The sequence below is a fragment of the Marmota monax genome, unplaced genomic scaffold (genome assembly GCF_021218885.2).
Source record: "Marmota monax isolate L192 unplaced genomic scaffold, Marmota_monax_Labrador192_F-V1.1 WCK01_AAM20220418_F8-fsc00030, whole genome shotgun sequence".
Classification (NCBI taxonomy): Eukaryota; Metazoa; Chordata; class Mammalia; order Rodentia; family Sciuridae; genus Marmota; species Marmota monax.
Window position 1 is genome coordinate 15,045,460 of NW_026691988.1, and position 25,083 is coordinate 15,070,542.

Below are 25,083 nucleotides of genomic sequence, written 5' to 3' on the forward strand. Positions count from 1 at the left end.
ATCTCCACCTACCTTACCCTCTTTCTTTTTTCCTGTATCCCTATTCTCTCTAACTCATCCCTTTCTCTCATCAACTTATTGCACATTCTGATGGTCTCTTCCCACCCAAATGTGAGTTGCACAATGTCAGATGTTTTGAACCACTGGCATCTAGAACAGTACCTGGCCCAGTGTGTGCTCAGTAAATATATGTTGAATGGGTAAACAGATTGCAGTTTGATTGCCTTCAACAGGTATATAATCCCCGAGACAAACATCAGCTTAATCTTATTGTATCTTTGTTGTACTGACAGGTTTGCTCCATGCCAACCTTTGATGGTGTTTCCCAAATGCCGATGGTGGGGTTTCTTGATGTTGTTTTCAATAGTCAGACATGAAGTGAGAACACTGAGGCCAGTGTAATGTGGATGTATGTCATTGTGTGTATGTATGCCAGCTGCCTTTCCTTTTACAAGATTGTCCTTTTTTCTGTGATTTTGTGAAGTTTTTTTTTTAATTGGGTATAAAAATACCCATTTAATGAAATGAGGATGATGGTGTTTTTATGAGATGAATTGGGGCTGAGGAAACGTTTGTTGGACAACTGTGTTCTCCAAAAAGGGCCCCCATGTAGGGTCTTGAAGGTAAAGATTCATGTCCTGTGAATCTTGAAGGTAAAGCTTCCCTTTTTCATGTGATTTTTGTTTTTTTGCCTTGGAAGTCTTCCTGCAAACTCTAGGATAGAGGCCCATTTTAGGTTCATGTATTGCTGAAAGGCAGGGTGTGCCATTTATTCAGCTGGGTACGGGTGGTGAGGGTGGCTGTAGTCTACCTGCACTCCTGGGGGTCCTGCATGGATTTTCGAAATAATTAACAATCAGTACTTTAAATTCTAGAAAACCTGGGTGCACTGTTAAAAAGAAAGAGCTTATCTTGGTTTCAGACAGGAGCTAGGGTCTAGTTTTGGCTCTGCAAATAACCAGTTGTATGACCTTGAATAAGTCACTGAATCTCTGCCCAAGTAATTGATTTGTTTGTCAGGTAAGGAGTGTGGACTAGTTGACCTCAAACTGAGAACCAACTTGTTAAGTGTGAAAGTTGTACTTGGAAAGCATTTGTTCCAGTGCCTTCTGCCTCATCGTTGTAATTTCTGTTTTGTCTGCACTGATCTTGTGACCTTCCCAAATATTCTGCACACTGGATTCTTACTAGTGATATTGCAGTTGGGATTATAGAAGGGCTTATATGATGGCATTTGGGATAAACATTTTATCTCTAAATTGGCTTAAGTATTGAGTATAGCATATTATTTTACATGCTATTTGAAAAGATGAGTAAGAAAAATCCTACAGGATTTAAAATTTTTAGCACTCTCTTGGAAATACTGTAGGGAGTGGATATTCTATAGCAATATCAGATGGTATGGGTCTGGATTTTATCATGATGACCTGCTGGCTGTGTGAACTTGGGTAAATTGCTCAGCTGTCTTTGTCTCAGTTTTCTTATCAATAAAGTAGGGACAGTAATAACACCTACTTCCTATATTATAAAAAATTTATGAATTAATATATGTGTTTGATATATAAAAGCACTTAATAAATGTTAGCTATTACTACTATACCAATGCTTATTATGTGAGTGTACTTCTTTCCATTTTTTTAAAATAAGCATGTAAAAATAGTTTTAATCATATTACACAAGCAAGTGTTTTTTTTTTTTTTAATATATTTGGAATTTTTTTTTTTTTTTTTTTTTTTGCTTTTTAATAAGCTGACCTTCTAGGAAAAAAAAAACCTAAGCTTTTCAGGTTATTTATAGACTTTTGGATGCTGTAGTTAATTCAAGTGTGGGATTTTAAAAGTTTTTTCTTCTGTGTTATTTATTTGACATATTTTTCTGGTAGGACTTTTGAAAATATAACTTTGCAGGATACCACATCTCTTTTCCTTTTCTTTTTCTTTTCTTTTTTTCATTTGCTAAGCTTTGGTGCAACATTTTTTTTTTGGCTAGGATCACTATGGTTGGCTCATACCACCTCTTCCCCTGCCAAATATAATTTACAAGCTGTTTATTTGGATCCCTTGCAAATGTATTAGTTAAAGAAAGGTTAAAATGTTATGGTAAAGAAACCTCAAAATACAATGGAGTGGCTCAAATAAGATCAAAATTTATCTTTCACCTTATAGTGCAGAGTTGGTGGATGTGGGATTGGTAAGTGGCTCTCTGCTCCATATGATCTCTCAGGGAACTCAGTCCCTTCTTTCTTGATATTCTGAGATTCTCCAGGGTTGCCTCTGTGGTTCAGGCTCACCCCTCAACTCTCTATCCAAGCTGTAGTCCAAGGAAAGGAGAAGGAGGAGAAATAAAAAATAAGCAAATTCCTTTTTGAAGGATGCCACTCAGGTTGCCTTCATGATGGCTTTTCATATCCCAGTGTCTGGCCTTATCTAGCTGCGAGGGAGGTTGAGAAACGTGCTTTGTGGTGAGACAACCACGTGTCAAGTTAAAACTATGGGGGCTGAAGGCGGAGGAGGGCTGGATTTCTCATAGTAAAACAGAAGTGAAGAATGGACAATAGCAAATACACTTAATACACACTTATGACGACTTGGTGGACCGAGCTTGAGTGTTGAGTCTCAGAGGCCTGACTTGTGTACCAGACATGGTGGAGAGCAGAGCAGACCCCTGAGGCCCAGCTGGAACTTTTCCTTTTGTCTTCCCATGCTGGGCCCATTCTGCATCAAAAAGGGCTTTGCACCCGGGTTACCTGTTCAAACGCCCATGGTCTCCTCTCCTAACCACTTGCAAACTGGGGTGTGTTCATTATGTCAAGGGCTCCTTTGAATAGATTATGGGAATCCTGGGCCTCTGGACCATGCTTTAGAAGGAGCTGCATGGCTCTGGATATAATGTCACCAGGCTCTGTGTTCTCTCATAAGGAGGCCCTCTAAAATTCAGGGTTTAAGGCAAGGCCCTTTTATCTAGATGTAAGGGTGGTCCTATAAGGAGAAACATTACATTGATTTAGTTCTTAAATTTGTCACTTTTCTCATGATTTCACTTCATTAGCATTCACGTTTATCATTTATCGTATACACATTGTCTGTTTAATCCACTCAGAGTGAAATATCTTTGAAATGCAATGAAGTGTCATTTTACTGGATGGTTAGGGTGGGGAGGGAACAGGGAAGGAGGCTGGAGAATATTCACTTATTTAGCTTAATGTTTGCAACGGCTTAAAAAAACAAAAACTCCAAACCTTCAAGTGGCCCTTGTGATTCAATGGCAGTTTGCCCAGACCAGAGGGAGCCAGTGTTGGGAATGAAAACTAGATTCACTTTGAAAATCTAGAAATAAAAAGTGACTAAACAAGTCATAAAAAGGTGCTTGATGGCTCTGGTCCTCAGGGAGCAGTGAAGCCCAGTGGTAGGGCTGGTTTCCTCTCTCTGCTCATCCACGTAGCCCACCTCCCTTCATGTGACCGGCCAGTCTGGACCCTGATTCTAACCCATCCCACTGCTGAGCAACGGCTGCTCAGTTCTTGACAACTTGGGGCAATTTTCGATATAGTTGAAAGTCTAACACATTAAAGTGTACTTGGTTGACTGGCAAGCCACCACCTATTTCACCTTGGGATCATGATACAGACTCTCAGTCCTTTACCCCAAACCAAAGCCTTGGAACCAGAGCCTGTAGGGGTGGGTTGGGTGCTCAGCAGTAGAGCACTTGCCTAGTAGAGCACTTGCCTAGCACAGCCCTGGGTTCAGTCCCAAACACTGCTAATAACAAACAACAAGAAAAATCTCTTGGAACCAGATACATTTTAGAATTTATGATTTTTCTTTTTTTCCATTTCAGAAAGTTTATGGTCTGTGTATAGCATGTCTTATTAATGTTTCCCTGGGGAGTTGGGGGGCAGCACCCTACAATTAAATAAACGAATATTTCTATGATATAATGCATGAATATTTGCACTAAGTGGGACACAAATGAAGTTGTAAATAACCTCAGGTAAGTTGAGGTCGTGTTTTGCTGCCAAATGGGTTGGGGGAAAAATTATGGTTTTGAGAGCTTTGTAGATCTGGTGCCATGGATAAGGGATTGTGCTCCTGTAACGATGACATTTTTTCAGTGTCACTTGTACATGTATTAAATTTGGAGTGCTTACAACAGACCTAGGAGAAAAATATTTGATCATGCTTACTATTCTTTTAGTTTCTTTTTCTTTTGTTTTTTGGATATTGAGAATTGAAGCCAGGGCCTCTTGAGGGTCTCCTCTACCACTGTTCTGCATCCCCTTTTAAATTTTGAGACAGACTCTTGCTAAATTGTCAAGGCCATCCTTGAATTTGCAATTCTGCAATCCTCCTGCCTCAACCTTCTGAGAGCGGCTGGGAGTACAGACATGCACGCACCCTCCACCCCTCTTGTGAGCTACTCCCCACTGACTTTTTTTTTTTTAATGAGATAAGGAAACTGAGTTTCAGCGAGGTGAAATGACTTGCCCAACCTTGAGAGTAGGTGCTCCTGTACAAACAGAGGCCAAGATCCCACATCTGGGCACCATGTTATAAAAAGTTACTAATTCGGTTGTTTGAAACATGAGAACACAAACCTGCCTTGTGGAATCCTGTTTCACATTTCGTGGTAGGTGAATGACCACAAGGCCGTGAAAGGGCACTGGGTGTGAGCCCCCCATTATGACATTGTTTTCTGAGAAGACACTGGTCTGGAAGCAGTGGCCTTGGCCTGCCTGGGGCCCGTCCCTTTCCTGCAGCTCTCTGGCTGCTCCTGGTGTAGGTCAGGGTGTCGTTCCAGGACCCATGGCAGAGTGGGCAGCCTTGGGGTGAAATGTAGGGAGGAGGGGAAAGTCCGGGTGCTTGGTGTGAACAGAGAGGGCAGGGAAGGGAGAGATTGTGACACTAGCTGGGGCAGTTTCTGGCTCCAAATTCTTGTTTCTGTTCTCATGTGACCATTGCTATTAATCAGTGCCACTTGGCAGTGTTTTGCCTTTGTGAATATTAGGCCGAGGCAGCCCCTCTGGGTGGTCATTTGGGCAAGCCATCCCCTCTGGAGAGACACAGTTTAGTGGAATGGTGTCCTCTTGTCTGTGCCCCTGTGTGGACTGGACAGCGGCCACATTGCCACATTGGCTGGGGGCCTCTATCCAGTGGCTCTGCTTTGGGCAGCATGGCATTAGCATGGTATTAATAGGAATCTTCCTGACAAGCACTTCATATGTGTAGGAGTCCGTGGGGTTGTCTGCTGGTGATCTGGTGGGGGAGCTGTTACTGCCATTTGACACATGAGAACGCTGTGGCACTGTGAGCTGCTGAGGGTTGTCTCAGGCGGTGGTGGCCCATGGCTCCGTTGCTTTTCCAGTGGGGCTGTTCCCTGTGCATCCTGTCCACTGAGATGGAGGAACCAGGGTTTCAGGGTATGTTTTCTCCAAGTATTTCATTCTTCACTGTGTTCTCATCTTTTATGATCACATTAAAAATGGATAGACTGAGGTTCTATCTGTAAAAAAAAAAAAAAAAAAGTGGGGGGTAGTGGGAGGAAGTATTCCCACGAGGGGCCAGGTGCTTACCCTGCATGCCTGAAGTCTTGGGTTCTATCTCCAGCACAGATTGCAAAAGGAAAAAAAAAAAAAAGAGAGACCAATACTGGTTCCTATTTGGACACTGTTGATACTTGATGGTTCTTACTGACCCCATAGCTTTTATTCACATAGTAGGTGTCACAGTGGGACCAGTGAGTACTGTGTGAAGTATGAAGTACTGCACGTTAAAAGGAAATTAGAAAGTCAGGGTAAATGTCTGTTTAGCAATCACTTTGTTAGGATCCTCATTTACATTACATTCATTTAAAATTAAACATAATCTGTTAAACTTTTACTTCGTGTAATATATGGGTCCAGGAATCTTTGCCAAAGTCAATGTTTTTTACAGGAAGTATCTGGATATACATTAACTTTAAAAATTGTAACCAGTTAGTTACACCATAAAAGCCAGCAATGTGTGAACTAATTGAATGCTTGCTAAATCCGGAGCACATGAGGAAAATTAATTTTAGGTGGAGAAAAATTACCTAAAAAGTAGAGTGAGGCAGAGAGCTAAGGGTATGCGGTCCGCTTGTTCAAATATTTTGTTTACTCCTTAATTCTATGGGGAAGATATAATTGTTTCTGTTTCATAGATGAGGATATGCTGATTAATTAGTCAGGTCTTTTGTGGGTTTTTTTTTTGGTACCGGGGATTGAACCCAGGAGCACTCAATCACTGAGCCACTTCCCCAGCCCTTTTTATTTTTTATTTTGAGACAGGGTCAAACTAAGTTGCTTAGGGCCTTGCTAAATGGTTGAGGTCTTTGGTTTTTGTAATGTTTAGAAGATGTACAACCCTCTGTAGTCCCAGTTCTTACTAAAGGTTACACAAGAAGTAAGATTTTGAAGGAAAAAACAACAACAACAACAACAACAAAAATAAAAATGCAGGGGGCTGGGGATGTAGCTCAAGCGGTAGCCTGCTTGCCTGCCTGCCATGTGTGCGGCCCGTGTTCGATTCTCAGCACCACATACAAAGATGTTGTGTCCGCCGAAAACTAAAAAAAAATAAAAATAAAAATAAAAATAAAAATGCAGAGAAGCAAAGAAATGAGGGGATTAGTAAAAAAAAGGCTAAGAGGAGAGTGCCTAAATTCTGCCTGCTTTATATAAGGTACCCTATCCCCTTATTAAGGTTTGAATGCAAATTTGTCTCATTATGTCTTACTGCACAAATCAATGAGGAAATAGTAACAAGGTTGACATCGTCTGCAAATATTCAAAAATACAGTTGCTAAAGTGGATAGGTTGTTTCCCGCCTTGGAAAACCTCTGAAGTGGGATAAAGAAGGATGGAGAAACCCACCTCTTCAGCTGTGAGAGAGATCAAGAACTTTCATTCTTTCATTTGTGGTAGGGTAAGCTAGGTGGAGAGAGAGAGAGAGAGAGAGAGAGAGAGAGAGAGAGATCGATCTCCAGTGACTTGCCTTCACCCAGCAGCAAATTTAAACTTTCTATTCTGGTGTCCTGGTAAATTACCAAATTGCTGTAATAAGATGCTGGGAGCTACTCTGACCTTCTCATAGATTTGTTTTTCAAAGTCGTTCTCCGAGTTTCCTGTGCAGGAACCCTTTGTGTTGGATCATCCTCTTGGTGCTTCTCACAGAGTTGTGGGTAAACTGCTCTCACAGTCTGTAAATCTTAACTTTCCTTCTGGGCTTTGTCTGTCCTCCTTTCCTGTCCTGGAAATAGCTTCCAGATGGGATTGTTTTCTTTTGACAAACCTCAAGTCTCTATGTTTTACAGTTTTTTGACCTATTATCTCTTTCCTGAGTTTCAATTTTGGCATAGGTACTCTGCTTTTAGGCTTTTTTTAAAAAAAATACCCTGTAAAATATACTGTAAATTCTTGGCAGCCATTATGAACCTATGCAATAATCCTCTTCACAATGAAGTGCTGTGGGTTCTCTATGAATTCCAGTTTTTTTAAGGAAAAAATTTCCTTCCATGTGTTTCTCCTTTCCTAACTCTTTATTTAGGCAAGACCAAGAAATGAAGTCTTGCCCTCTTTATTAATTCTTTATATATTGTCTATAGAAAAAAAAAATCAAGAAAAAGACAAAACTTGTTTTAAAAAGTTTGAATTATTATTATTTTTGTACTAGGAATTGAACACAGAGGCACTTTACCACTGAGATACATCCCAAACCCTTTCTAATAAAGTTTTTGAGACAGGGTCTTGCTAAGTTGCTGAGGCTGGCCTTGAACTTGAGATCCTCCTACCTCAGACTTCTGAGTCACTGGGATTACAGGTGTGTGCTACCATGCCCTGCTTGACTAACATTGTGAGAAGCTACTGTTCTGTTGTTGTCATTATTATTATTGTTATTTCCTTTCTCCATTCCTGCCCTCTCTTCCCCTCTGCCTCATTTGGTCTGACTTCCTGCAGGTTGTCGATGGGGACAGAGGGGACATCTTCCAGTCAACCTACTAGGTCTGGCCAAATGGAATTGGAACCATGTTTCAGGTCACTGGTTTTTCACCTTTGTGAATGTTATAAATAAGTATAACTATAAATAGTCATTAATGATCAAAACTATTATATCAATTGTAATTAGTTTCTTTTATAGTGATTATGAATTAATAAGTTATAGGTTGGTTGGATTGTGCCTGATGCTCAGCCATACGCCATTTGGTGTTTTAGTGAGCTTTCTGGGTGTAGGAAGTATGGGAACCACAGAGCGTGAGGAGGCTGGGGAGAGGCGTATTCTGTAGTGAAGGACAGTTTCTCCCAGGTGGCAGTACAAAGGAAACCTCGTTAACCAAGGATATTAGCTCCATGAGTTGTTTCCCTGCCTTTTTCCAGTTCTGATGAGCTATTAGTGTTCAGGTGGGTGAAGAACTAGCATGTGCCTCATCCTCACTGGAGCAGGATGGGGGGCGGGCAGTGCGCAGAGGTGCTGGTGGAAAGCACTCAAACCAGTTGACTGTGTGGCAGAGGCTGGAAAGGCACAGCTGTTTGGAATCAGCAGATCTTTTTAATCATCTCTATCTCATCCTATTAAACATGTTTGCACATGTTTTAATATTTGTGTAATTTTAACCTGAATCACTAAAATGTTTAGGTATCTAAGAAATATTACAGTAATAAGAAGAGTAGCTATTTGTTTTTGTGTGCTTTCTATGCCAGTTATTACTATATTGATTTATATACCCACATACATATGTGGGTATATGTTCGTGTGTGTATACATATATACATGCACATATACATGTATATCCATACATATTTCACAAACATATCAATTCTTTCAGTTCTCACCACAATCAGTGAAAGAGGTGATTTTGTTACCTTCATGTTGCAGTCAGGAAACCAAAGCACAGAGTGGTTAAATAACTTGCTCAGCATAGCACAGGACATAGAGTGATAGATCTTGAATTCAAACCCAAGTAGCTCTGCCACACCCTTCATCACTGCCTGCAGTACTTCTCAGTGCTTAGTCTCTGAGCAAATAGCAATGGTAGTAAATAAGTCAAAAGTTATGGAAAAATCTAAGCAACTACCCAGTTTTTGAACCTGGTCTCCATTGCTTGCCAGTCATGGATGTGTGGAATTTGGCTCTTTCTGCTAATTAAACACAGATGTCAGTTGTCTGGGTGTCTGTGTGTTGAAACGGTGGTGCCCACTCTCTGCAGAATGTGCTGATGCATCAACCATCTCCATCTGTGAACTCAGCGAATTCCCCCACACCTGTGAGCCACCTTGCTCAGATGCCCTGCAGGCGACTTGAGGGCTGGATGGTTATTCCCACCACCACACTCTGGTGACCCTTCGCCAGGGGCTTCTGTGTTTCCTCAGCTGGATTTGGAAATCAAAGTAACTTTGATAGAGAAACATTTCCCACGTGGGGTCCCATTCAGTGAGGCTGACTTGGTGGGCTACGTGCAGAAGTAAAGTTAGATTTCCTGTGCTTTTTGGGTCACTGCTTTGAGCAGTCCTTGGCACACAGGGACTCCATACACGCTGTAAGGGTTAATAAACAGAATGCCTGAAGACCTGAGGAAGCATGCAGGGAGTGTTGATTTTGGTCTTGTAGAAGGCAGGTCCTGTGGAAATATGGAGAGTGGCATGTTATTTGCTCACCTAGAAGCTCAGGGTGTGATTCCTGCAAGTATAAGCAGGAATACCTTAGGGATTCTTAAGTGTGGTAATTTAATTGATTATGCTTCCTCCAGTAGACTCTTCAGTTGTCATGAGTGCTAGGTAAATTGTGTATTGAATAATATACATATTATGTGTAAATAGTCTAACATTATTTAGCCCGATTCCTCTTACCCAAATTGATTGTTAAAATTGCCAGAAGTATGTCATTTGAACAGTCAGAACAGTGTTCCTTCCCTCACATTCACAGTGGGATGGAGAAGGGTGGGGACATAGTTTTGCGGTAATCTGTTTTGAATGTTAGGGGATATTAAATATTCTTGGATCAGAACCCATTCAGCACAGCATTAGTTTTTATTTTGCTTTAAAGTTTGAAGTCACTTGGTAGTCATTATCTTTTTAAGCTTTTTCAGAGACATTAAGTTTTAAAGAAAGTAAAGAACACCTTATTAATTTTTGTTCTGTCACTTGCCATCTTTTTGTGATACATTAAACATATATCGCAATGTGTGCAAAATATTTTTTTACAAGCTTCCATGATTTCTAGTAGCTTAAGCTTGCCATATGTGAGCTTAGAGGTAATTTGGGCAGTAGCTTGCGATTTTATGTATATGCCAAACCTGACCTTATTAGCTGGAAAAGTTTCTATCTTCCTTACGTAGCCAGAGACAATTTCACTGGGTTTTGTAGGGGGTTGGGGGTTTTAGTAGGCAGGCATGAAATTCTTTCTGGCTTAAAAGGGATGTTGAAAACTTATTTCTGTATATAAGTGTATTATTGTCAGGAACATACATGTTCCCTTTCAGCCAACATGGGCAATGATTTTTGTTTTCAGACATTGTAAATGGACCTTTCTATGGGTCAGGAGGTGCCCACAGAGAGCTGAGCATTGGGTGATAAAAGCCTCTACTTTGGGTATTTTTATTTTTCTTTATTAATATTCTCAACACAGTTATAGGTATTTTTAAAATTTAGTATATCTAGATGAATTTTGAATTTCTCAATTTGTTTTAACAAGCATTTTCAGAGATCAAAGTTATTTAAAATTTTAATAAAGTTCTAATGCCATTTAGGATCTTCAGTACGTAAAGTATATCTGCATTGAAGTCTCAAAATAGTGCTGTAATTTGGTTGTATTGAGTTACTAATAGTGAAGCTTCACATTTGAAAATAGAGGAAAAGGAAAGCAATTGGATGCAATAACTGTAAACTTTCGCTATATGTGAAGTCACTGAAAATCATCCCGTAAATTGAGGTCAAATTTCAGATTGAACTTAATCATGAAAAGAATAATTGCAACTAATCGTATTACTGTATAAAGTTTGGTTTTGACCATTAAATATCCATGAAGACATCTTTTGACATTTGAGACCATGAGACCCATGTCCTGCCTGCACACTGCCACCATCTGAAACTCAGGGCCAGACTGGTGGAAATGAGACCATTTTTGGAGTCTTCCTGAATATAAATTGAAGAGAGTAGAACTTGTAGTTAAAATATTAGAGCAAGTCATGCTCACCACGGCTTGCCATGTGCTTTTAGTGTAATTATGATAAAAAATCAAAAGAATAAGCTCCTGAGGCCAAAGGGACGTGGCCATTGGTGGATACTTCAGTTTGGGTGTGGTCTGAGTATCTCCCAAGATCCACTGTGGTGGGAGACCTGGAGCCCAGGGTATTGGTGTTGGGAGTGGGGTCTAGTGGGAGGTCCTTATGTCATTGTGGGTGTGCTCTACCAAGCTGGTTCTTGAGTGACTCCTTGAATTCTTGAGAAAGGGTTGTTATAAAGGAGCAAGCCTGGCTCCCTGCATCTTGTCTGCTCAGGTTTCAAGGTGTAACCCCTGGCCTGCTCCTGTATGCCCCCATCCCCATCATTGCTATCCATGACATGGTGATACAGCCAAGGGGCAGACCTCACAAGAGAGCCTGCATTATGCTGTTTGGATTTTGAACCTCCAAAACTGTAAGCTTAGTGATCCTCTTTTACTTCATAAGTAGCTTGTCTCTGGTCTTCTGTTTTAGTGATAAAAAGCAAACAGAAAAGATGATGGTGGAGTGGGAACCAATAGGAGGACCCAGGGTAGCTCATGGTGATGGGTTCCTGCATCATCAGTGCTCACTGAGATCAAGTATTGGAAATGTAGAAGAAATTTTGAAACAGACTGAAATTAAGGGCTCCCCCTAAAATTGAGAACAACTTCCTTATGCTGAGAGTAAAGGCTGATAAGGAGTCCCCTGGCCTGCCAGGCACCAAGAAAGCTGAAAATGAGGGTCACCACCTGTCTACCATCTAGCATAAGCTAGCTAAATCTGCATGTGTATATTTCTTGCCTTTTGTCTCTGTTATTTTAAAAGCTGTCCTTGCCTTCAGAACCTTCAAAGATGGAAGTTTTGAAATAGAGTTTCTTCTATCGTCCTTTAAAACTGACTTTGAATACAACCTGTTTTCCTACCAACATGACTCCAAATATTTCTGGAGCAGTAATCTAGATAGCTTAGTGTGCCTACTCCCTGCCCCCCCCCCCCCCCCGCCCGCCCCATGTCCAGGATGGTAATAGGGCCTCCTGATAACAATTTGGGACTGAAAAGTAGAAGAAGTTTGGGACTAAAGACTAGGAGTTTGTTTGAAAATCTCTAAATTGCGTGCTTTGACTCCCAGATTTTTCCCTTCTTCTCTTCCTGCCTGGGAGATGGGAGATTTATATATTATCTATAGAAATTGAACTCTAACTTGGAACCCATGGCCCAGAGAGAATGCAGAGGATTAAATGACCCTGCATGTCCCCGAATTCCTGAAGCCACATGCCTCCCATCACCAAGCACCCCAATTAACAGGTGCTATTATTGTGAGAACAGTATAGTTAGAGCAGATAAGTTGATTATTTTCTTTTGAGCCCAACATTCAGAAGGTGACCCCTAAACCCACAGAACCTTACACCTGATTTTTTAAAATATTTATTTTTTTTTGGGTGTAGATGGACACAATGCCTTTGTTTGATTTACTTATTTTTATGTGGTGCTGAGGATCAAACCCAGGGCCTTACATGTGCTAGGCGAGTGCTCTACCACTGAGCTACAACCCCAGCCCCCTTACACCTGATTTTTAAAAATTTTTTAGTAGTGGATGGACATGATACCTTTATTTTATTTACTTATATGTAGTACTGAGGATTGAACCCAGTGCCTCACACATGCTGAGCAAGTGCTCCACCACTGAGCCACAATCCCAGCCCCCTTACACCTGGTTTTGAAATACTAAGGGCTGTCACCAGTCAGCAGATGTGAGGAAGGCTTTCATCATTAAAGCTATACCAAAGCAACAACAGCCACAAGGAGCTTGGAGGAAACAGGAAAGTAACATAGTAAATATACTCAGAGAGGTAGGAAAATAGTTACATCTTTGAAATAAGAACACAATGTGATTTAAAAAGAAAAAAAATTTTTCAGAAAATAGGAAAGAGACTTTAGAGATTAAAAAATATGATCTCAGAAACAAAAGTCTCAATAGAGGCCAGATTTGTGGATTTAAGAAAGGTAAATCTTGGCTGAGGCTGTGGCTCAGTGGCAGAACACTTGCCTCGCCATGTGAGGCACTGGGTTTGACCCTCAGCACCACATAAAATAGAATAAACAAAATAAAGATATTATGTCCATGTGTAACTAAAAAATATTTTTTTAAAAAAGAAAGGTAAATCATTAATTATTATTGAAAGAGTCTTGTCAGAAAAGGAGCAACATAGCTGAGTGTAGTGGTGTATGCCTGTGATCCCAGCTACTTGGGAGACTGAGGTTAGGAGGATTGCAAGTTCAAGGCCGGCTTTGGCTACTTAATGAGATGTTGTCTCAAAATTTCAAATTAATAGCTCCATAGTAAAGCACCCATGGGCTCAATCCCCAGTACTAGAGGGGACAAAGGTGCACTGTAAACATAGTTACCTTAGTCGACTTTGTGTAACTGTAAGGATACTTGACATAATTAACCTAGAGGAGGTTTATTTTAGGTCACACTTTTGAAGGTTTCAGTCCATGATTGATTGATCCCGTTCCTTTTGGGCCCCTGGTGAGGCAGCCCATAATGGCAGCAGTGCATGGCAAAGCTACTCACTCAATGGCTGAGCAGGGCAAAAGAGAAGAGTCTTGAGTTGCCCCAGTAACCTAAAGACCTCCCATGAAGCCCCACCTCTTAAAGGTTCCACCACCTCCCAATAGAGCTCTCCTGGGTACTAATCCTGTGTGGGCCATTTAAGATCCCAATAATGCAGGTGCGGTGGTGCACACCTGTAATCCCAGCAGCTCAGGAGGGTGAGGAAGGAGGATCATGAGTTCAAAGCCAGCCTCAGCAACTTAGGGAGGCCTTACGCAACCTAGGGAGACCCTGTCTCTGAATAAAATGTAAAAAAGGGCTGGGGATGTGGCTCAGTGGTTAAGCCCTCTGGGTTTAATCCCCAGTGTGTGTGTGTGTGTGTGTGTGTGTGTGTGTGTGTGTATAAATCCATATAATAATAATAGTATTTTAAAATGCACAGACTATTGTCAGAATAAACAGCTAACAGAGGAAAGGGGATGCCCCCTGCCCCAACCCCCCAGAGCAGGACTGCCCCAGTCCTGCTGCTTTTTGTTTTAGTTTTGCCTACTTGATTAAAAAACAAACTATGTGCATTTATTATTTATATAAAAGCTGAGAAGTATGTAATGAAAGACTTACTTTAGAAACAGAATAAACAAAATAAAGATATTGATACATTTATTTGATAGTATAGAAAACTCTATATAATATTACATTTTGGGCGATCACAGACCTTGTAAGATGGTCCCCTAATTTTTTTCCTGTGGCCGTCTGTTCTCAGCTCTGATTTCTTGCTGTGGTTGTTCTAACATTTTCTATACCTTTTGCCAGCCCCAACAAGCTCTGTGGCTTTAGAAATCACCTAAATCATCACATTGTGTGTCTGGGTTGTAAGTATCCAAATTCTTTTGAGGCAAGTCTCTCTTCTCATATGTCAGCCTTGTATTTTCCACATTGCTCAGGGTGATGAGCATATTTTCCATTAGATGTTTCACACTCATGGTATATTTAGGTCCTTAGGGATGGAACACAACTGTGAGGCACTGAGAATTCTGAATGAGCAGACTTCCAAGCTGAATGGTCTCTTTCCAGCATTTTCTGACCTAGAAACTACTTTGAGTACTCAGTGGCCGGCTGCTCTTCCCTGGCACGAATGACTGTGGACAGTATTGTGGTATCACAGACCCTCAGAGTGTTATAAGTGGAAAGATGCTTGAAGGGACCACCCTGTCCAATTTCTTTGCTTTCTCATGGAGGAACCTCAGTTAAGGGGCGGCTGGGGGTTGGATGGGGAGACAATTATTTTCTCAAGATTGAACTGTTGCACTGACGTGACAGGGCTCCCAGATTCAACATTCTTTCTGTGTCTCCGGATGACCTGAACCTCAAGGGCACTTCTTACTCACTCTCCTTCAGATCTCATTCAGCTGAGGATGGTTGTCTGATAGCTTTGTCCTTGCAAAGCAACGAATGCTTGCATGATTTGCAGCAAGTATTCTGATAGGAATGGTGTGTGACCTCCTCAGAGGAGTTAGGATTCTGTCTACAGTGTGAAGCTGAGGTGGTTTGTAAATATTATGGAGAAAAGTGACACATACCTGTGAATTCAAACTGGCTAACCAAGCTGACTTTGGGCTTGGAGTCTAAAGTTTCTATTCGGTAAGACAGGGAGATGAGGGAGAGAAGAAATGAGAGGAAGAGGAGGAGGAAGATGCAAGGATCATTTCCTTCCTGTTAATTTCCTTTTGGCTGGAGAGAGTGAGAAAGTTACTAAATGGAACGGGAGCTGTCGAGGGGAACTGGCCAAATCCTGTCTTAAGTTGTTTAAGAGAGGTGCTGAACAATCCACTCTCCTGGAACAGTTCCAATAGTGCCACCCGGGCCGGTTGACTGCCCTAGTTTGATCCTGGACCTTCTCTGAACCTTTCTCCTGGTTTCACAGCCCCTGGATGGTGCCCATTGGCCTTCCAACTCCACCCAGGCGTGGCCTGGCCCTTTTCGTCAAAGCTCTCTTTTCATTGGAGCCTGGGGGTATTAATGGCTGAGTAAAGCAACTCACAGTCAGAGGCTAGCGATTCCTGTTGAGCCCTCTTGGTGGGTATGTGCAAATTTTGGTTATTGCAGAAATAGACAGGCCAGTTCCATTTTGTAGGTTGGAACTAAGAAGATGTGGTAGAAATAGAAATGGGATATGTTTGCTAGCACAATCTGTCTGCCATTCTCACTTTGCAAACTTGGGAGCTTAATGGTTCAGGCATGAGTCTTTTCAGCAAAAAGTGGGTGAGGCTTCATCATATCAAACTATTCTTAGGAGTGTCGCATGCCTAATAGCTGACCGGTTTGGTCACTGTTAACCTTGTTAATGCCCCTTGCGAATTTCTTCTTTTTTGTAGTTGTGTTTTAAATCCAATGATACAAATAATGTTATTCATTGTAAAAATAGATTTTTAATTTATTAGTTCTGCTTATTTTGAATTGTCTTCTAGAAGTTTTTTATTCCTTTTCAGAATGAGAAGAAAATGTGTTCAATTCATTGAAAACAAAATATGTTTCTTGGTGCATCAGATGTTTATAATCTCATAGTAGTAATGTAGATTAGGGGCTTTTATTCTTTATTGTCATTTCTCCCTGCCTCTTTTTCCTGTAGACCTCTTTAGCAGTCTAGTGAAGCCGGACAAATATTGTTTAAATGCACAAAATAAAATACATATGCTGCAAAGGAAACCAATTATATTGACATGCAGTAATCAAAATACTTAAAAAGTCTCTGACAGATAATATTTGTGCTTTGTTAGTGTATTTCAATAACCAGCTCTGTCAGCTCTTGCTGTTGAAATGGTGATGAGCCAGATGATTTTTTCCCCCCTAAGGTATCTGCTTCAGCTATAAGGTGCTGTGAAAGTGCCTATGTTTTTTGTTGGTGATACAGTCAAAGGAAATGTTAATAGTATGTTTTGTGGAAGTTGTGGTGGCTCATACCTGTCATTCCCAGCTACTCAGGAGATATAGGCAGGAAGATTGCAAGTTTGAGGCCAGCTTTGGGCCACCTAGTGAGACCCTATCTCAAAATGAAAAAAAGCAAAAGGTCTGGGGGTGTAGTTCAGTGGTAAGGTGCCTCTGGTTTCAATCCCCAGTACAAAAAAAAGTTTGTTTTGTGATCTACCTTCACAATGAAAGATGATGCAAATTTCTGTTAGAGGCTAGTGAAAATATTGGATTATTTTTCACGACCAAGTTCATGGACCTCCTGCCTTGTAATAACCAAGGTGTACATGATGGGTTCAAGTGAGCTTCTGTTTCCTCGGGGCCTGGCCGTGGCAGCAGTGTGTTTCAAAGAGTATTTTTGCAGAGACCACCATTTTAAATGGAAATAACTCTTGGGTGAGTGTCCCCAACGCCAGGCCCTGGACTGGGTGTGACCAACAGAATTGATGAACACAACCATTATGGTGTCCAACCTTGAATGCATAGCAGAAGAGACTGATATCAAGCTGCAGAATGTACAAGAAGCCTCTTAATTGTGGAGGGGATAAACATTCTGACATGCTGTGATGGTGAATTGCAAGGGGACCTTGCTGGGCATGGGATGAATGGTGGTGATCAGGGAAGGCCCTCAGAAGGGAGCCATTGAAGTCAGTACCTCAGTGCAGCAGAGCTGGGCCACAGAGATCCTTAAGCAGGCCAGTGACTGGGCTAAAGTGAATGGAGAGCTGTGTGTTGAGAGGGATGGAGAGCTGCAATTTTCATTTCACTCAGTAGTATTTCTACTCCTGATTTAAGAGGCATCATTTTTTACCTTTTAGTTTGAGACATGTATTATTTAGCACATTAATGGATGGATCACTAAAAGCTTTAGTGATTAGTTTGGAGTCTATAGCATTGAAAAATTGATTGCAAAATTTATAAGAACAAACTTTCTTGCAAGAACTTGAAACTCAAAAAGCAACTTTATGTTTTTATTGTTAAATTCCTTAACGTTTTTCCTCACTCAGATTTTATTTGGCTGAAATTTAGGGAAAACCTAAGGAGAAGTGAGGACATTCTTGGCTTCTACATATGCTGAGCCATTTGAGCAGAGGTGTTTGTATAAATGCATACCTTGCTGTCTTAGGCAGATAAGGGCTGTCACAAGTCTGGATTTTAAGGGGACAGGTTCCATGTCTGGCAGAGACTCCTAGGTGCAAACCGAGGTGCAGACCGGGATTGGGCTGTGCTCAGAGGGAGGAATGTGGCCATTCTGGTTGGGGCAGTCAGGGAGGGACTCATCTCTCCACAGTTCCCATACTGTTTGGCCCTGTTTTTCAATTTGACTCCTTCAAAGCTCATTCTCCAGCCGAGGGGTACGCATATCTTTGTGACTTCAGAAAACATGTGCTGCTGGTTTGGGAATCTTAACCACATTTGGAGGACACGCTGAGCCAACACGAAATGGAAGTGCTACCTGATTCCACAGGTGGAGCCTGCAGAGAGTCACAGTCAGGTAAAGGAGACTCGCTTAGAATGTTGTGGTGGCTTAGATTTTTGTTCATGTGTTCATTGAAAGGAAACCGAGGCAGGACTCAGTCAGTGAAGACTCATTGTGAAAATTACTGAGCAACTCATTCTAAATGATTTTCTCCTCTGGGTGAGCTAGGAATATTTTAAAAAAACTTTTTTTTTTTTTTTTGAGGCAGGTGTGGGTACCAGGGATTGAATTCAGGGACACTTAACCACTAAACCACACACCCTAGCCTTTTTTATTTTTTAAAAGGGTCTCACTAAGTTGTTTAGGGCCTGACTAGGTTTCTGAGACTGGCTTTGAACTCAGTCCTCCTGCCTCAGCCTCTTGAGTTGATGGGATAACAAGCATGTGCCCAGCACCTGGCTAACATTTTCTCTTTGTAATATTATGAAATGTGTTAGTTACACATAAAGAATTTGACAATGTTGGTTAGTAAAAAACATTTTGGAACCATGATTTACTCTGCTCAGTGGACTCCTGGTCTTCTGGGGCAGGACTGTTGTCAGAGCCTCGTACAGGGCCTGGGGCATTTCATGCAGGTTTGTTGTCTGTGAATGGATTGGGTCCAGTGTACCATGATGTGCTATAAAAACAATTCTACTGTTTCTCTTTGATGGCAGAAGATTTGCTCAAAAACGTCTGTTGTGTGAACATCATGTGGGATAGAAATCATCCTGGCCCTGCCTCCCCCAGGAACTGCAGCTGTGATGCTATTCCAGTCTCCTACCACGGAGGCATGAACCAGGGCTCCTGCCTTCATTTCATTTGTCCATTTTTCTCTTGGCTTGGCGGCTTGCTCACTTGCCATTGATTTCATCTCTGCTGGTGCCACGCTTCCTGATAGGCTGCTTGGAAACAGACAAATGAAGCAAGATGCCTGCTTACAGCCTTTCGATCACAGCAGTTGAGCACCATGTGGAAAGAGGCATGTGAGCAACACATACTAGACTCTGGGGAGCCTGGATGGGACCAGTGGCTCCCAGAGGTTTGCTCTTCCTGGAATGGTCAGGGACTGTTTCCCCCAGAAGGGACTTGGGAGGTGACAGAGAAAAGTGTGAAAGGGAAGAATTCCAGGGAAAGTGAGCTGAAGGCAGATGTTCAGTGAGTCACAGGGTCAGATGGCGGGTTCATGTTCATAGTGCACCTTCTCTCTCTCTGCCATTCCTGCATCCAGTCTTGCTGGCCTGCTCTCAGCTCCAGGGCCACCTCTGCTTGGAGGCTCTTCCTCTGCCTGGCTGCTGGCCCCCAGCTCTTGGCCAGCTCCTCTCCTCTTTCTGGATTGGCCTTGAAGTAAACCGTACCTCTTTGGGTCTGAAAAGGATTTTATCCTGTTCCACCCCACGACCTGCCTGCTGTTTGCCTCAGTGCTCTAGGTGACTTTAGGGTTGATGGATCCGCGAGGCTGTGCTGGGACAAGATGGTCTTGCTCACTGTTGTGTCTCAGTGCCTGTCCTGTAGGATGATAGATACCTGGGGGTGAATGAAAAGCTGTCACTTAAAAGACAAAAACCTGTCTGTGGACTTGCTTTTCTTGTGTATTCCAGACATTTTGGGTACTTAGGCTCTTAGAATCTCAGCTGAGGATTCAAGATCTTTGGGTGTTATCTTGAGGCAGCTGTTTTGAATCTTGGAAGAAATAACTTGAAAAAAAAAAGGATTTTTAAATTTGTATATATATAGGGAAGAGAGAAGTTTTTGTAACACTTATATTCTAAAAGAAAAATTAGCTGGGGTGATGGTACATGTCTTTAATCTCAGTGATTGGGAGGCTGAGGCAGGAGGATCACAAGTTTGGGGCCAGCTTCAGCAATTTGGCAAGACCCTATCTCAAAATTAAAAATCATAAAAAAAAGGAAGAAGAAGACAACTTAGGCTGTAGCTAAGTTGTAAAGTGCCCCAGATTCAATCTCCTATACCCCCTTCTTCAGAAAAGGAAAATAATTAATAAATTTAAATTTAAAGAATACTAAATGAAGAGTCATTGAATCAATTTATTCTTTTTTTTATTGGTTGTTCAAAACATTACAAAGCTCTTGACATATCATATTTCATATATTAGATTCAAGTGGGTTATGAACTCCCATTTTTACCCCAAATACAGATTGCAGAATCACATCGGTTACACATCCACATTTCAATTTATTCTTTATAGAAATTTTACGCAGTTATTTATTACATTGCATTTTATATGTTGCTCCAATCTCTGAAATGTGCTGATAATTTGATGATTTATTCTCATTTGTGCTCTGAATACTTCATACTTATGTCATTATATTTTTAAACTATTTTAACCCCTTCACCTATGTAATCCTGATGTTATCACACTGATATTATTCTTTTTATTCCAGACCAGATTCAACTAGCAAACATTCTGTGTCTGTGGGATGAATTTAATTGCTATTTTCTCTACTGTTTCTGTTTTTATTGTTCACACTAAAGTTTTATTTCAATATTGTCTTATCCACATTTGTTTTTTTTTCTTTCTCTTCTTTCTTTCTTTTTTTTAGCTAATCAATGTATTTATTGATTTACTAAAAAAACAATAATTTTTGTAATTTCACTGTTTTGCACACTTGTTTGCTGTATAATACGTATTTTCAAACATCTTTTTTAGATTCATAATGCTGCCTTTAGCTACAGGATTTTAGACAACAACAATCAATGTAGGCCACATATTTTAATTATGTATTTTTATACATATCACATGTGGCCCAAGATGTTTGCCATAACATTATAACCTGATTTTTTTTTTTTTGGTAGATGGATACTATATCTTTATTTTATTTATTTATTTTTATGTGATGCTGAGTATCGAACCCAATGCCTCACACATGCTAGGCAAGTGCTCTACCACTGAGCCATAATCCCAGCTCATAACCTGATTATTTTTATCATGTGAAATAAGACTATAAAACAAAATTTATTTTGGACATTCTTCAGTGTGGTGGGTGGAAAATGTTCTGTTCAATGGCCTATTGAAGAAAAGGAAACTCAAACAGTGGATTGCTTAAAAGACTGAGATTGTGGTTCCCAATTGCTCTTCTCCTTGAGAATTCCCTGCATAGCCCTTTAAGTCCCAAGGCACTGAAACCCGGCTTCCCAACTTGGATCTGGGATGGGTAGTTTGCATCTCATTCTGGGACGATGTCTCTTGTTCTGGGCATCTCTTTCAACTTTTATTCTGTTCTTGGAGAGATGGGAAAAAATACACTGATACATTAACCTGAAGGTGAGATTTTGCTTATCTCTATTTCTGAAGAGAATGTTCTGTTGCTGTTTTGTTTCATTCTCTAATTTCATTTGTTCATTTATTCCATCATTCATTGTCCAGCTGCTATGAGCAAGTTACTGTGCTCGTCTCTGGGCATTAGAAAATCTTGTATGATGACCAATACCTAAATTAGTTCAGGGTCAGTATTTTAGAAGAGGATTATGTGAAAGAAGTTGTATGTCAGCAGAGATTGTTTTGTTGTCTGGTATTTTTTTTTTTTTGATATATATACAAAATTGCTGCTGGCTGGAGAATGATGAAGGTTTGCACTTCTGACATCACTGCTAATGTTGGGCTTCTGTGCTTGGGTCTTGTGCTGCAGGGGTGCTGTGAGTCTTCATTTCACCGGAACTCTGCACCTGTTGCTGGCTATTCTTGCTGATGAAATCCAGAACCTACTTTCATTTCCTTTTCCTCCCCCTCTTTCCGGGGTGTGTGTGTGTGTGTGTGTGTGTGTGTGTGTATGAGAAAAAGACAGAGAGGAAAAAAAAAAAAACTAACGTGAAGAGAAACCACCTTCTTCCATCAGGGCCAGGATTTTCATGCTTTTGGGAGGAGAGTGTTGGTGTCTTCATTCTGGGGCTGAAAGACTCTTATCTGAACTGTTTCTAGAGCCTGTGGTGTGTGTTTGGGTCAGAGTTTGGAACTAGTATGGGATTGTCAGGTTTTTTTTGCAGCAGCTGATGCTACCTGATACCTGGAACTTTCGTGCTATTGAGGAACAAGTATTTCCTCTTGGCATTATGTGACTTTTGGCTCTGACTCTGAGGAAGGGGAAGTATAGTGTTGTATCACTTACTTTCATAAAAATAACTCTGACATCTCCGGGCCTCATGCGGGTCCAGGGAGTGTTCTTGAAAGCCAGGTTGCTGCTCTGGAAGGCACATGATGCAGCAGAAGGAAAGGTCACTGGGCTGGACCCTGGAACAGAGCTTGAGTCCACTCACAGTATGTGCTTTACCCAGCGCCATGGAACCTCAGTTACCTCATTTTCCAAGTGAGACTCAAAATCCTGACATAGCTTAACTTCTGAGAATGTTGCAGGCATCAGTGAAAATAAATAGGAAGACCCCTGAAGGCCAGAGATCCCTAAAAGAATAGCAAGCAGCAAGTGATACACCAAGAGCCAAACAGGAACACTGGTCATTCCAGCCCCACCCCCCCAATGGGTCGCCTGGTCCAGGAAGCTATTGGAGTCCAACATTCCTAATTTAATAACAACTTCATTATATTTGTCTGATTTATACTTTTATAGATAAGCAGATTTAATCATGGGCATTCCATAGAGGAGAAAAAGTTTTGGGGAAGTAGAGCTTAATGTGAACCGGCACATAAATAGTCCCAACTTCAAGCTCAGGACTGACTTGTCCACCTGGGGATGGCCCTGGAATGGGGCCCAGCTTTGCTTCTGGATCACCTTGTTTTCTCTTCAGTACCTTCGGACATTGTTTCTGAGGTCCCTCCTTCCATGTGCCTCCCTCTTTGTGCCTCCTAGGAACACTTGAATCACAGGCTGGTGGTGTGGTTCTGGCCTTCCTGTTCCCACCTATTTACTCAGCCTCGGCCTTTCTTTCCCCTGTGGCAGGCTCTGGCCTGTCTCAGTACTTGAACCTGATCCCCAAGGCAGTGGTACAGCAAGTGCCTCAATGCTCCCATCTCTAGAACCTGGTGTGAGTCACTTGCCTGCCCTGGGAACCAGTTCTCTTCCCGGCCACACTGAGTGGAACAGAGTAGGTCCCAGCAAGCCCGTCAGTTAGCTGACTGACTCTCACAGTGCCCCTCTCTGGGACTTGGGCCCTGGGGACCTACTGTGTGTCTCCTGGCTCACACATGGCCTCTTGAGCAATGGCCTTGACGCACTCATTATTCCATTCCCATTCTGTATCCTATTGGAAACCTTGGGACTGATGCCAGGTATTTCCAGACCGTTCCTCAGGGTCAGTTCTGTGTAGATATTATGTAGATCCTTCATTTTCTCCCCACTCTCAGTCGTAAGTTGTCACAAGTCACTTAGGTGTCATTCCTAAGTTGAGAGAGATGACACATGAGAGCCCTGATGAGCATGCTGTTATTAGACAGGACTATCTTTGTGTGTCACAAGCTGCAGTCTGGGATCCCCAGGTGACTTGTGTGTTAATGTCTGTGTCTTTCGAGGAGTCAGCATCCTCAGATTTGCATGAGGACATTTGCACGAATAAAGAAACCACCCTGTGGTCAGGTTGAGCTGTGTACAGGTGCAGGTGTATGTGACTGCAGTGGGTGGTGCCCAGTGGAAGCCAGTTCTAAACAGACTAATGCTGCCTCATGGAGTGGGGAATGGCATGGTGACAACTTTGAGCCACCTGCCAGTATCTCCATGGGCCAGTTGAATGAATGACAGTAAATAGTGGCCAGGACCTGCCAGATCAGTATCCTTACCTGCAGAGAGCCAGTGGTGGAGACTGTCACTGCAGGTGACTAAGAAACTATGATGAGCACCCTTATTCATAAGCGACAAAATACTTGGTCATTTCTCCTACCACGTTATTATTGCTAGCAACAGACAATAATCTGCTTCCTTCTCTTCTTCACCCCTTACCATGAAGTGAAAGTTGTGACATTATCTAGAAGTTGGAGCGTTTCCTTCACAAAGCCAACAGATGGGCTTCAGGAAAACTCCCTTGCTGACTTTGCTCCACAGCCCAGCAGGTTGCCTACTAATCTATAAAAACAACGTGCAGGCAGTTCAGAAAAATCACCTACACTTTAAGAAAAAATTCTAAATTTCTTTCCTTTTCAGTAAGTATTTTTTATTTCTTTTACTGTCTCCTTAAGTAACTCTTCTTGCCTCCCAAAGAACCCTGGCAGTGACCTGCCTTCCTGGCACTAGAGTGAGGTATTTGATCTGGAGTGGCCATCCCAGGGACCCTTAAGCATTTAGCTTCGTGGGCTTCCTCCCAGGGTTGTTGCAGATGGCATCCTGCTTTTGCAAAGTGGTGGCCTCACTTGGCTGCACGCAGTGTTGGCCTGCTTTATTGTGGTCGCGGTCAGCCACTGGATGTCCATCTCAGTGGGTCTCAGGCAATTACCACTTGTTTTGGAAGCGACACACACACACATGCTGTGCCCACACACACACACATGTGTGCCCATACACACACACACACACACGTGCCCCCCCCCCAAAAAAAAAAAACACTCACTCTGCTGTGAGAGGAGGGCCAGCCTGGGCTGTACCAGTTTCCCCCGAGAGCCCGCGTCTCCTCCCTGGGTGGAGGGCCGAGCTGCACACCCTGCCTTCTGCCTCCTTCCACGTCACTGTGGATTTGTTGGGATCGGTGTCTACCTCTTCAACTTGCTGCTTTCCTGAGATAATTGTAAGAAAGGATATAATTTAATCCTGAAATAACGATTTCTAGGAATTTTCCCTTTAATTTGTTATTCCAAGTAAATACCTTTAACATTAGAAAATAAACCTTACTACCTTAATGTGGTTTCCCTCCTTCTGTTGGCCTGTTCCTTAAAGTGTACACCTGAGATTGGCCTTTCTGTGGTTAAGGGTGATTTCTAAGGTTTGGTGGT

At 41.8% G+C, this 25,083-nt stretch overlaps 1 protein-coding gene across 3 annotated transcripts in view; it reads left to right on the forward strand.

Annotated features, from left to right (window-relative positions):
• Window positions 1-25,083, forward strand: part of Utrn (utrophin) — a 513,444-nt gene that overhangs the window by 26,758 nt on the left and 461,603 nt on the right. Inside the window, exon 1 of one of the 3 annotated variants that reach the window (XM_046450858.2) lies at window positions 17,996-18,230. The exons of the other annotated variants lie outside the window; for them this stretch is intronic. Within the exon in view, the coding sequence (XP_046306814.1) occupies window positions 18,179-18,230 (52 nt within the window). The 5' untranslated portion in view covers window positions 17,996-18,178. Of the gene's footprint in view, window positions 1-17,995; window positions 18,231-25,083 lie in introns of those variants that run through there. 3 annotated transcript variants of the gene reach the window in all.